General features: G+C 36.0%; 1 protein-coding gene across 2 annotated transcripts; it reads right to left on the reverse strand.

The window, feature by feature from the left end:
- Window positions 1-563: 563 nt before the first annotated feature.
- On the reverse strand, window positions 564-13,364 carry LOC138710538 (HCLS1-associated protein X-1). 2 transcript variants are annotated; one of them, XM_069841504.1, is made up of 7 exons: window positions 13,154-13,364; window positions 12,249-12,341; window positions 10,118-10,236; window positions 8,284-8,428; window positions 5,955-6,030; window positions 5,189-5,342; window positions 564-908 (listed from the first exon to the last, which is right to left on the reverse strand). In XM_069841504.1, the coding sequence occupies exons 1-7, from the start codon at window positions 13,216-13,218 to the stop codon at window positions 841-843; spliced, it is 720 nt and encodes a 239-aa protein (XP_069697605.1). In that variant the 5' UTR covers window positions 13,219-13,364; the 3' UTR covers window positions 564-840. The 2 variants fall into 2 exon arrangements, with proteins under 2 accessions (XP_069697605.1, XP_069697604.1); XM_069841503.1 differs by having other exon boundaries at window positions 5,955-6,063.
- Window positions 13,365-14,734: the final 1,370 nt, after the last annotated feature.

Here is a 14,734-nt window from a genome sequence, read left to right on the forward strand (position 1 = left end):
TACAATAAAAATTGAAGTAAAAATAAAATGATGTCCCTGTACATTAAATGCTTACAGTTTTCAGGTATATCTTTGAACTGAATGATATATCCAAAGAAGCTACAAGTAGGAATAATAGAGATTTCACTGTACATAATTTAATTTGTGTGCTTTCCATGCGCAGTCACTTGTAGAACAGTCTATTAACTGTCTAGTGAAAACACTCCAAGGCCTTTGTAGCACTCTTGAATATCTAGTACGCAACAGCTAAACCCATTCAGAGGTATTTAAGTAGCATATGAGGTGGAGGATAGAGAATAAGAGTCTAGTTCACGGATGCAGAACTGTACTACAATTGAAACATACATTATAAGTGGGAACACGTAACTCATCCCTTCCCTGCAACCCTCACGTCATTGTACAGTAGGGGGAGAAGAGAGAACAGTGTGTTTGCCAAATGTCACAGAAACGTCATTAAATGCTCCAGCCTTGTGGATGGAGAAACGAACTCTTTCCCCATGCTTCCACCCCTTTCTTCCCCAGTTCTGCAACCCTGCTAGTTTATGGTAAGAAATAGGCCAGTATGATACCAATTAAAACAATTTTATTACTTGAATGGAAATTTATATATACGATAATAACTTAATACGATCTAATCTTTTAAAGAAGAAACAACAAATGTGGGTAAAAGAAATGTCTTTTTTTTTTTCTCCAATTAAATATTACATATGAAGTATCATTATATAGAATTCAGAAGAGTAAGTGAAAAAATAAATATACACGTTGAACATTCCAGGAACCATAGAAGTAATAATACATTGGCTCTACAGGACCACTGCAACCAACAGTTCCAGTTCCTTCCTACTTAAGAGGAATATTAGAGGATGGGTAAGTACCATTCCACTTCTTCTTAAATTCTTCCAGTCCATCTGTAATAATAAAGAACCATGTCATCAAACAAGTCTGAAATAGTAAAAAGAAACAGAAAGAGGGTGTGCTTATAGATCTTACAATTCCATGAGATGGCAATGGAGAGTCTGAGAGCATATCTTTCATGCCAGGGACTAAGAGTTTATAAAAAAATTCGATTTTCATGGATCCTCACAATACAAGCATTTAGCAGTAGTTTAATCAAAAAATTACTATGCAATGTAAATAAATCAATACACAAAATTCATTTCAAATCGTCAGTCTGATATCCCACTTAGTGAAGATTCTTTTGCAAATACTGAATCGACATTTATATTCTAAGATGGAAGAGCAGTTTAGTTTCAGGAAGGGAAAAGGTACGAGAGATGCAATTGGACTGTTACAATCAGAAAAAGATACCTAGAGAAGATTAAAGAAGGTATGTAGTATAGAAAAGGCTTTTGACAGAGTGAATTGGAATAAACTGATGGGGATCCTAAAGAAAATTGGTGTGGATTGAAAAAAGAGAAGACTGTTCAGTAATCTTTATATGAAACTAGTCGAGGAGAAGAAATGTCAAAAGGAAGTGAAATTGGGAGAGGAATACGTCAAGAATGTCCTTTATCACCTACCCTGTTCAACATCTACTTGGAGGACTTAGTAAAGAATTGTTTTCAGAACATAGGAGGAGTGATAGTAGGAGGAAGACGAATAAAGTGCATAAGATTTGTTGATGATATGGCGTTGTTAGCAGAAGAGGAAATTATATTAAAGGATATGCTACTGGAGCTAAATGACAGCTGTGAGCAGTATGGGATGAAGATAAATGCAAATAAGATGAAGGCCATGGTTGTCGCAAGAAAAATACAGAAGATAAACTTGCAAATTCTAAATGAGGCAGTAGAGCAAGTGGACAGCTTCAAATACTTGGGGTGTACTATAAGCAGTAACATGGGCTGCTGCCAGGAAGTCAAAAGGAGGATAGCAATGGCCAAGGAAGCTTTTAATAGAAAAAGGAGCATCTTCTGTAGACCTTCGGAAAAAGAACCAAGGAAGAGACTAGTGACTTTGTATGGAGTGTGGCATTGTATGGGGCAAAAACATGGACATTACGACGAAGTGAATAGGAGCATTTGAAATGTGGATATGGAGAATGAAACATGTGAAGTGGACAGACAGAATAAGAAATGAAGAGTGGGTGAAGAAAGAATGATGCTGAAACTGATCATGAAGAGGAGATGGAATATGTTTGGTCACTGGCCGAAAAGAAACTGTCTACTGAAGGATGGACTGGAAGGAATGGTGAACGGGAGAAGAGTCCAGGGTAGAAGAAGATATCAGATGATAGACGATGTTAAGATATATGGATCATATGAGGAAACAAAGAGGAAAGCAGAAAATAGGAAAGATTGGAGAAAGCTGGGTTTGCAGTGAAAGACCTGCCCTTGAGCAGAACACTAAATGAATAAATTAAAGGTTATGACATGCATATAGTTTCTTATGGTGCTGAGACCTGGACCATGACTAAGGGGGACATAAGTAGAATCCAGGCAGGAGAAATGAAATTTAAGAAGCATAGAAAAGAAAACAGGTAGACAAAATCAGAAATGAAGTTATTAGACAGACATTAGGAGTTCAAAAATTAAAAGATACAATAGTGAAATGAGATTACAATGGTTTGGTCATTTGAAAAGAATGAATGAAAGAAGAATATCAAGAAGGGTATTGAAAATGAAAATCAAAGGTCTAAGAACATTAGGAAAACCCCAGACTAGATGGCTGGATCAAGTACGCATAGATTTAAAGGGGGGGGGGGGGGTGCACTCATGCATAAAGGTTGAATTAATCGTGATGTGTTGCGTGCGCGTGTGCGTGCATGTGTGTGTGTTTTCAGCATAGTTCCAATGTGATTTTCATTATGTGTACGCAGTACGTACATAATATACAGAAAATTTTGTGCGAAAACACGACAGAACTTCCGTAACAAATTTTCAAATAGACCCGTGCCTACTGCAACTACAATAAGAAGGTTAGCAAAAAAAATTTAAACAGACAGGTTCAGTAAATGATCGTAAAATACAAAGGAGGAAACATGTTCTTACAGAAGAAAAATTAGACAAGATAGGACAGAGACTAGAACACACTCTGCAAAAATCTTTTACGCATTTGGTGCAAGGAACAGAACTAAGTTATGAGTCCGCCCATCAAGCAACAAAATTACTTAAATTAAAGCCATACAGAATTCCGGTATTTCAAAAGTTAAATGAATAAGATCCAAATAAGAGGTTGCATTTTTGTAATTAGATTTTAGAGAAAGTAAATTCTAAGAAAATTGATCCGATATTAGTTTATTTTTCTGAAGAGGCCTATTTTCACTTAAATGAACACGTATCCTGACAAAATCATCAGTATTACAGTCAGGAGAAACCCCAATCTTGTACTCAAAACACCTTTGTACGGTGAAAAAATAGGTGTGTGGTGTACAATGAAAGGACACAGAATTATTGGGCCTATTTTCACTCACCATGCGATTTCTATCAATGGGAGGCACTTAAAATGAGGTTTATGCGAAAATCCCGCATAAAATAAATGAGCTTAAGATTACAGTAGCGTGCAAATTAATCCGAACACGACATATTTTTACATTTTCTATCATTGTTGGCCTCACAGCTGCTCATACCGCTTTAATTGACATCTGTAGTACGTGTAATTCCATTGTTGAAGGTCTGCCATTATTTTTTTTATAATATGTGACATTTTGCCTGTCGTTTTGTACTTATAAGCATTTCAGTTGTGTTGAAGACTTAATACTGCAATCCTGTGTACATTCTGTTGTCTTCACAAATGGATACAACTCCACGAAAACGGTCTAAAATTATAACATTAGCAGAGCATTCTTCTATGACACAGAGGCAAATTGCTGCAGAATGTCACATCGGTTTGGCTACTGTTAATTCGATCATAAAACGATACAGGGAGACTGGATCCATCACACCCCAGAAAAAAGGAAACTGTGGCCAGAAAAGGAAGACTTCACCTGCAGATGATCGTTTAATTGTCAGGAAAAGTAAATTAAATCCTACACTAACTGCTGTTGACTTAACCCGCGAGTTAATGGCTACCACTGGGGCAAATATTCACGTCACAACAGTGCGGCGTAGGCTTTTGGAAGCTGGATGAAGGGCTCATAAGCCTATTAAGAAGCAACTGCTAACCCCTGTTATGTGCAAAAAACGCTTAATGTGGGCAAAATTACATCAACACTGGACAGTGGATGACTGGAAGAATGTACTTTTTTCCGATGAGTCTCATTTCGAGGTCCACGGCCACTGTGTTTCTTACGTATGGAAAGGATCCGAAAAAGTAACAGCAGCTCATCTCCAACAAGCACCCAAATACCCCCCTAAAGTAATGTTTTGGGGTTGTTTTACACATGAAGGGCCTGGAGCATTAATACCTATCAAGGGAATGATGAATTCTGACAAATATATTCACTTATTAGAAACCAGAATCGTATCCCAGCTGCAAAAATCATTTCCGGATGGCAGAGGTGTGTTCCAACAAGATCTGGCACCATGCCATATGTCTCGAAAAACTACAGAATTCAACAAGAAGAATATTCAGGTACTCCCCTGGCCAGGCAACTCACCCGACATCAACCCCATTGAGAACTTGTGGTCAATTTGCAAAAGAAGAATGCAAAAAATGGATTGTTCTACAAGAGAGAAGATGATTTCTGCCCTCATTGGTGTATGGTTTCGCGATGAAGAAATGAAGAATATTTGTGAGAAATTAGTGGAATCCATGCCAAATCGTCTCAGAGCTGTTATTAGGAACAAGGGAGGCCACATAGATTACTGAGGTATGTCTTAGATCCTTTTTTTATCCCGTTTGAGTGTTTTTGCATAAGTAAATACGTTGTTCGAATTTGCACACTACTGTATATAATAGCTGAAATCGAGTTAATCAGTGAAGCAGAACTTCTTAAGGTAATTAACAATTTCATAAGAAGGTGTAAACAGTGTGTAGCAGTTGGTGGGGGACATTTTCAACACCTACTTTGAGCTGGGTAAGTACAAATTTCTATAATGTTTCAGTGCCGGCAGACAGGGTGGCCGCAGATAAGCTCCTAGCGGCAGGCGACAGGAAAATGAAAACCGCGCGACTAAACAAAACAGTGTTACTGTACTTGAATGACAGCATCAATACTTGGAATGTGTAGACTAGACCCATACTTTCTAGGTGTGGTTAATTTTAAAGACTCTAGTCCATGGTGTATTTCAACTGTAGATTTGTGTACCTTTATCAAGGTTGACAAAACTCTCAGTCTGGATCTTCTTCCCACTAGGGTCCGTCCGAACTGTCACGGAGTAGCTCTGGTCTCCCAATTTCTTGGTTACAGTCTTCTCTTCATTTCCCTGGCTGTCTGTTACAGTGTGATGCTCTTCTACTCTCTGCAACAACATTCCACAATTTAGTAGTGTTATCAGCATAGTACCTACGTAATTTCTGTGCTCACGTCACCTTTATTTTTTTAAATTTGCAACATCAATATCAAAACTAAAACATGCTCAATTTCAAATTAGCTGTAATTATCATTATTGATGCGCAGCATATAATTAATAGGTAAAATAAATTGAGTTATTGATCAAATTTGGTATATTTTCACATATTTTTAAACCTATTAAATTTTGATTAAAAATAATTTTTAAGACAATATAAGCAAAGAACAGTAAGGTAGAATTTCAATATTGTCATTAATTTATTGCATAAATTTGCAATAGTTATAGAAATTATAATGATTAAATCATTTATTCTTTATAGTGAAACTTGTTTTGAAAGTTCAACCTGATTATATATAAATAATTGTTTACAGGATACATCCAGATAAAATGCTACAAGAAGTACTCCATTTCGCGATCTACTGTTTCAACAGCATGTCATTTATATTTACCATCTCAATGTCTTTCCTTTAAACTGCAGTACCGGTAACTCATATAATTTCTCAATTCTCCTAGCATCCCCGTTCATGTCTGAGATAACAGCTTCAAGTGCTTTCTACTTACCCCGTTAATAATTGTACTGTATGAGAAGTTGTTGAAGAATCTTGATTGGGTCACTGGCTCATCTAGCTGCTTGTTCCTGAAAAACTTGTCGAGTTCACCTGCACTGACCCTGTCATACATTCCACAAATGAGTAACATTCTACAGTACTTTACATGACAGAAATTAACTGAAACACAGAAAATTAAATTACTATAAAATATAATTAATTAAAAATAAAATGTAACAAATTATTACAAAAAGCAATTAATGCAAAAGAAAATGTAACTGACAAAACAAAGTTCTCGAAGATGGAATATTACTTGAGATCATTTATTTGAGGAACAATGCAATGCTAAGCAACACTTACTCCCACAGCTGTATCACATTACTTTTTACTTACAGTAGAGAGTTTCCTGGATGAACACTACTGATAAAATGTTTCATAACTCAATAAACAAATTTATTCAAATGCCGTTTGCTACATATGATACAGAAAACTGCCAAGATTTTAGGACGATTGATCAAAAAATCTCCACATCTGCACCTGTGTGACAAGGTAGACTAATAAATTAATGTTTCAATGCGGAAATGTCCGCAACATTAATTAATTCATTCATAATGTTTTGCCCAAGGGCAGGTCTTTCACTGCAAATACAGCTTCCTTCAGGCTCTCCTATTTTCTGCCTTCCTCTTAGTCTCCGCATATGATCCATATATCTTAATATCTTCTATCATCTGATATCTTCTTTTGCCCCTAATTCTTCTCCCATTCACCATTCCTTCCAGTGTATCCTTTTGTAGGCAGTTTCTTCTCAGCCAGTGACCTCACCAATTTCTTTTCCTCTTCCTCTTCAGAATCATTCTTCCTTCACCCACTCTTTCCAACACAACTTCGTTTCTTATTCTGTCTGTCCATTTCACAAGCTTCATATCCACATTTCAAATGCTTCTAGTCGTTTTCTCTTCACTTCATCGTAATGTTCATGTTTCTGCCCCATACAATGCCACACTCCAAACAAAGCACTTCACTAGCCTCTTCCTTAGTTCTTTCTCCAGAGGTCCGCAGAAGATGCTCCTTTTTCTATTAAAAGCTTCCTTTGCCATTGATATCCTCCTTTTGACTTCTTGGCAGCAGCTCATGTTACTGCTTATGGTACACCCCAAGTATTTGAAGCTGTCCACTTGCTCTACTGCCGCATTTAGAATTCGCAAGTTTACCTTCTTTACTTTCCTCCCTATGACCATGGTATTCGTCTTCTTTGCATTTATCTTAATTCCATACTGCTCACAGCTGTCATTTAGCTCCAGTAGCATCTCTCTTAGTATCATCTCCTCTTCTACTAACAACGCCATATCATCAACAAATCTTATGCACTTTATTCTTCTTCCTCCTACTTTCACTCCTCCCATATTATGTCAGCAACAATGACTGAAATAACATAAAACTTAACAACAGCTGAACATCTAGTGGAAATCACGAGGAATGGGATTATAGTGTTGTCACCATAAAAACTTGGTGAGTTCTTCTGTTTCCTCTACCAAACAGCATGTAGATAAATGTATTAGTTACTGACTTATAAAACTTTCTTATCGGCAGTGTGTGCTCCAGTGAATGTATTGAGAGAAAAGAAAATTTGAATAGAATTATCTCTGTACGATAAAATTCTATGAAATGCTAAAATTGTGTTTGACCTAGAAAGGAAGTATGTATACACAAATATAAAAGTCCGAGTCATATAATCATACTTACTCACTTCATATAGTGCTGTAAAGAAAGAAAGAAAATTTTCCCCTGAATTTAATCTTGCAATGATGTCAATCTTACATCTGTGAAAGGATTATCACGAAATACAAATAAATTGAAACAGAATGGAGTCAGAAGGAAAGATTACCTCTAGGCACTTCGGATCCAATGGGCTCATTATACCTATCTTCTTTTACATAAAAGGGCGATTATGATATTGTCTAAGACTTCATGGATCAAAAATTACATGACAGGCAGTTTCTAAGGCCATAAAGCCTATACTTAGGGTTTCCATCACAGTTTTCTGTCCTGTTCGCGTATTTCTTAAGGCCAAGTATCAGAGATGTCACAAAAATGAAAGTCAGCCTTTACACAGAGACAAGCTGTCCTTCGTGATGTCCTTGTAGGATCTTTCATCCATGCCCTTGCAGTTTCACATATGAAGTGTACTATGCATAAGCAAACTTAATTTCTTCAGAATAGACATCAAAGAATAACTGTGACCCAACAGACAAATTTCTAACTACATCGTTGCTCATTGCCAACTACACTGCAGTTTCTCTTTATGTAGATTAGTTTTTATTCTGTGCAAAATATTGTTTTACCTGTCATCCAAATCAGAATCCATTTTCCTATCCTTAGAGTAGCCAGGAGCCCAGTCATGTTCTGGTTTTTTAAGATATTGGTCCCTCAGACTTTTCTTCTGTGGACACGGGTTTGGGTCTGGTAATGCTGGGAAGATGTCAGCACCTATAGCATTCAATTACAGAGAGAAGCTGCATGTTTAAGGGGGGATATACAGGTTTGAAGGTTAAAAAAAATAATTTTTCAATTAATTTTTTTATACAAAGATTGGACATTTATCTTTATGTCAGTAAAGGAATTTTTATGATATATACAATATTTTGGTACATATGATCATAGACGTGCGAGCGTGCACTTATTTAGCTCTTCACATAACACACTATGCGCCCAAGTTAAATCTAGTCCGGAAAGAATCTGAATCACCATTCCCTCTCCCTCTCACCTTTGTGACCTATGAGTAAATACTGAGCAGATAAAGAGGTTTACTGTTCGTGCCAGTAAGTTGTATGAGATAGTGGTCAATACACGTGTATAGGAGATGCTGAAGGTGTTGTATCTGTATAAATACAATGAAAGTGTTAATATTATGCACCATATTTCTTACATACATATTATCTAACTCATTGCATTATCTCTTGTAACATGACCTCACTCGCAGACGAAACAGTAGGTTGTATACTAACAACTAGAGCAATTAGAGCTACTAGTGCTCATCTCTTGCATTCACGGGACGCAAATTTAACTTGGGGGCGTAATATATTTGACGCTCATTTCCCGTAACTTGTCTTTTTCAAAACAGTTTTTGTGATAACTTAATAGGTTTTTAAGATACTGCAGTAAAATGTTGCATGCAACTGTCTTTCACACTTGTGAACAAGGTGAATTACGATTATTGGCGTAACATTTATGGTTTTTTCTTTTTTTACCTAAAAACATAAAAAATTTAACTTTTCATAAGAAATTTAAAAGAAAACTTCTATTGTAGATGTGTAGATGTTTCAAAGATTGTAGTTCATATTGTTCATTTGACATTCAGGAATAAATAGAAAAAAATGGCTAAAAATATTCATATTTGTGAACATTATCATAAATGGCATATCAGTGCACAAAAACGGCCACTTTTTTTGTTATGATAATTACTATTAATGGTGAAACTTTTAGTAAATCTGAAAATAGTCTATAATTGTAGAAGCTGTGAATACTGAGCATGTCAAATTGCAAGGTGCTTAGTTGCTGAGGTCATTAGTTGCTGAGAAAAAAATATTGAATTTCCCTAATTTTTTAGTGCTCAAACCTGTATATTCCCCCTTAAATGGTTACATCCAAATAACAACTGAAAGCAAAACTCCATAAAATGTGAATTTAAGGTCTCTCCTTTACAGACAATAGAAGAAACCATTCTACAATAATGCCACACTTAGAAATTCTTCACTTCAGCTTTGACTGTCAGCTAAGAATGTTCTACAACATCAATATAGCAAGCAATTAAGTCACCTGAGCATGTTTTCCCTAAACCCAGCAGAGCACAAAAGTGTCTACAATATGATAACTGACCTAAGGAACGTGGCAATGCTGTCTTCACTTGCTTTGTAGAGCCAAAAAGAAGAGTGACGGATTCAGTTTCTATTGGATAAACCATCCAGATCATTGGATAGCATGGAGTTAAGAAATAGACATTACAGAGCTGTCAAAAGTTGACTCTTTAATACAGTGTTGACCAGAGCCAGTTTAAAAGCACTATAAGATAGCTAAATGTCAGCCACATTTTACTGAACACCCAAGTGCGCAAAATGGCCAGTTTTTTACTTTAGTTTGTCAGGCTACAATGTCAGAAGTTAAGAGAAGTATTCTTACCAAACATTGGTGAATCAAACATCCTAAACATGCTTGACATCTGTTCTTCAAAAAGCCTTCTTATTTCTATCGGATCATGGAAAATTCTTACTCCAAAAAAACTGCGAGGTGGATTTACCCTAATGAGGGGAGAAAAGTTTTATATTAAATTACTTATTTAGCAATATTGTAAAAGATATACTCAGATGATGTACCCCACATTTTTATCTGCAGGTACTACAAATGCACAGGAAATTTGCTCTTCCAAGGAAACCAAATACTATCAACAAAATCTTTTTTTTTTCCCCTCTTTAGCATAAAGAAGTAATGCCTTTATAGTTAATGTCCTATTAGGTTTCCAATAAACAGACTCTTACACTACAGAATATTGAAATCACCATCCACTGTATAACCCAACAACGCTACAGGTCAATCTTCTTGGTCAAGAAATTATCTGTGTAATGATTTATATCCCCAAGGTTTGGTAGATGGAGTGTGATGCTGAGCTATTGATCACTTATATACAGGTTTTGAAGTGAACACCATCCTCTCCTCACTCTTCTGCTCTCAAGGCTTTCATGTAGTATCCTTCTACCTCTTTAAGGGGATTCTCAAAATACAGGAGAGAGACTCTCTCTCCCCCCCCCCTCGCCCTCTCTCTCTTTTATATAGAAAAAAAGCATTAATATTCTGACAGATGATAATATTTATCAAAGCAAAGGATCTAATAAACAAGGGTCCTAAAATTACATTTTGCACGAAACAAGAGCTTTGAAATTGGTGTTGTTCTTATAGCATCTTTTAATGTGAGCTTTTTACTTGTCTCTTATTGGGTATATTGTTTACTGCAGCCACCACGGTGGTCTAGTGGCTACAGCAGTGGACTTCTAATCCTGTGAAGCTGGATTCGATCCTTGGTGTGCCTCCGATTTATAACTTGTGTTGGACAATTCAGAAACACAGGGTTTTCTCTGGGAGCTCCTCTTTCACTGTGGCATTCCAATGAACCTCCATCATATCATCTCATCGTAAGTGTAGTGTAGACCAGCCTCTCATGGCGAACCCTGGACAACGACTCTGTTGGTAAATTGGTCTACACAACTGCCATCTTATGGGTGAATGATGAACAGTCAAGCACCCACCATTTGTATAACATAAAAAAAAGTTTAGTGCAGAGACTAAATATAACTGCACACCTTGTTACACTTTTGTTTACTGCACTTCTGTGTACCCAATTATCCAATAAAAGTAAGCAAAGAGCTCACATCAGAAGATATGCTCTTCTTACAATACTAATTTCAAAACCCTTGTTTCATACAAAATTTAATTTTAGCACCATGTTAATTAGAACTTTTATTAATGCTCTTTTTTAATGGAAATCACATCACATTGAGCATCTCCTTTGATATTGATGAACAAGTACTTATCTCGGAAAATTTTAATTTTAGGCCTCATGTTTATTAGACTCTGTTTCTTGTTTTGATTAATACTACTACCTCTCAAAACAGTTCAATGATTTTGCCAATCTGTATAACAGAAATATTCCTATATTCAGCTAAACATAAGTGGCTAGTGGACAGAAAGAAATAATTCTGTGTTGTTTGGGTAAAGGGAGAAAAGTCATAAAAATTAGTTTGGAGGTAAATGAAAATTAAACTTGGAACCCCTATTGCAAATAATTTTCTGCACAAATAAAACACATCAACTACTAGTAGTCTTTTGATTTTTGCACACTCACTTGTATAATTTTCACTTGTATAATTTAACTTGTGTGTTCATTTGGGGAACAAAATTCCATCTGCAAAAAAAAAAAAAAAAAAAAACTTGTCCCCGTTTGCCCTAACACCACAGAATAATTCTCCTTATAGCCCTATGTCTATGCATTCTGTAGACAAATAGGGACAGAGAAGGATAAACCTTTGTCATTAGTGATATAATTACCATTAATAATAAAATGTATTTTCGTTAATAATTATGTGTTGAAGGTGAGAAGTTGATACAGTAACTCTGACTGGGTGCAAAACTGGTGAGGAAAGATGACGTAGAGACGAAAAACAATAGTACCGGTTCCCTTCAACAAGACAACACTTCTACCGGTACCCATCCTTACTATGTTGGTACAAATAGCTTGCGGCACTGTTCGGCATTTTACCTGAAATCATCATCATCGTCATCATCTTCATCCAAATTCCAAATGGGATTTCGAAACTCGTTCCCACGAGGTCCATGAGGAGTATCATCAGTTCTAGTACATGAAACACAATTCAAAACCAATAAACCTCATGTCATAACAATGAATGGATTATTATCTAGTTCCTCTCAATACAAAGGAAGGCCTTTCAGAAAAGGATAAGTAAAATTTGCATGCAGACAGGATTTAATGGCTAAAACCATGATATAAATTGTTACCGGTACCCTATAACAAATTGTAGATATTCGAGATTCTTCTGAAAATTCTGGCTGTCAGTAGCTACTATTCTTGACATTTCAGACCGTCGTACAGTTAATACCATTCACACGACTAATTGACAAATACGGATAAACTCCAGAACATGGATTGCACCCTTTCCCTCTTACTTCAAAATTCCAACCTTGTGCACACAAAATAAATTATTGGCACTGAAAAGTGCCTTTTCGTAAATATAATGATGCGCATTCGACAAACGCAGACAAATCTGCTCTTTTTAGTATTTTAAGACATAATTTGGTAGGTGCAACCCATGTTCTAAAATTTTCCCGACAATACTGCGGCCAAGAAAAATCATGCCGATATCTACCGATATTTAAAGGAAGTGGTGGAAAGGACCCAGGATGTTTTTCTCAGTTCATACAGGATGATGCAATTCTTTTATTTTTCACATGATTAATTAAGTCTAAAATAATAGTAGGCCTACGTTCTAAACGTAGTCACACTAAAATACGTTTCACCAAATACTACACATAAGGTATTTTGCAAGTAAATTTCACAACAATGAATTTTACATAATTTCTTCATGAACAAAACATATAAATAGGCTTAGGCCTACTGTATTATTTTCGAGTAAAATGTATACGTACCCCTGGAACTGATTATTCTTATCTGGAAAGCCAAATATGCCTTTGATAAAGTTGTAGAAACTCATCACGTTAAATTTTGCATTAAATAAATTCGTTAATAAATACCCTGCTGTTATTTTTGACAACACAAAACTGTCTGCACTCTTTGATTACAAACACAACACCAGAATAATATATTTCAGGGTCGCAGATCCTCTTGGCAGATAGCTACGTTTCATTAGCACGAAATAAGTTAGCCCATTCCAATGAGTATAGATCGTCCCCTTACTGTATATGCATTGATAAACCACAATGCAGTGTAATAGAACGCAGCCACACAAATAGAAGGACAAGGGCAAAAGCAAAGAATGAAAATATGGCGCATGTAACTTTTAGAAATACTTTGCTTTTGCATAAGAAAACAAGGTTATTTAATTATTTTCAATTCGTATCTTCAGTTTCTTTAAAGCATAGCTCTAGTAGTTCATCACAATCCTCATTGGAACCTGTAGAAACGGAAATTCATACTGGACAAGTATGTTTAATGTTTATGCTAGACAAATTTGAGGATTTAGCCTAGTTCTAAGTATTTTTACAAAATATGTAATTCGTTATTAAACTGAACAGAAATAAATTACTCTGATGCATGTCTGTCTCAAGGTTAGGAAACAATTTTAGCTTGGGTCAAAATTATTAGAGGTGTAGGATAAGGTATATATATTTGTGTGCATTGATATTAAATTGCAGAAATATTTTAACTCTCAAGGATTCTTTCTTTATAGAAGTGGGACAGAAATGACTATCGTCTGGTTCGCTTTGTAGATAGACCAAAGCAGGTGAATACTAAATTTGCCATTAAGCTAATTGATGAAGAACCTCCAGCTCCGAGAAAGGAACGTATTGTTTGGTGTGATGGAGGCGGTGGCCCAACTGGACATCCTAAAGTTTACATAAATCTGGTATGTGCTTCCTCACTTACCTAATTATAAAAGTGAACTTGTATGGGGGAGTGTAGGTTAATTTATATCAGAAGCATTTTATCTTTTTACGCTTACATACAGAAATGTGGTTACTTTCACATAATTTGTTAAGTAGAACCTATGCCTTCTTTTCGCCCTTTCAATCTTTATAAAGAATTTTTAGGTAATTCAGTAGGAAACGTTGGTCAATATGACGGACATCAATGACATCATCGAGGATCAGTGACAGGTTAGGATTGGTTTGTAAAGGTTTTTAGTATGCCTGGCCTATACTTTTTTTTTGGCACCTGTCACTGATTCTCGATGAGGTCTGCCATATTGACCAATGTTTTCTACGAATGACCTATTTTTGTTATTGTCTGGTTTACGTACACTACTCATGTCATAATTCAAAATGTCTTTTATAGGTATTTACTACATTTTGTGGAAGTCTCTTTCCAGTTTGTTGTGGTGCGCAGAAAACTGTAGTTTGCTGTGAACTGATATTTGAAATTTCCTATTCATTTCTCATGGATGATAATGTTGTAGGCCCATGAACATACCACAAGCGCAATATCATCTCCGCACACAGTATTCTTTGTCATGATTTATCGCCTTTTTTTTCTCTCTCTCTCTCTCTTTT

Source organism: Periplaneta americana, chromosome 12, assembly GCF_040183065.1.
Source record: "Periplaneta americana isolate PAMFEO1 chromosome 12, P.americana_PAMFEO1_priV1, whole genome shotgun sequence".
Classification (NCBI taxonomy): domain Eukaryota; kingdom Metazoa; phylum Arthropoda; class Insecta; order Blattodea; family Blattidae; genus Periplaneta; species Periplaneta americana.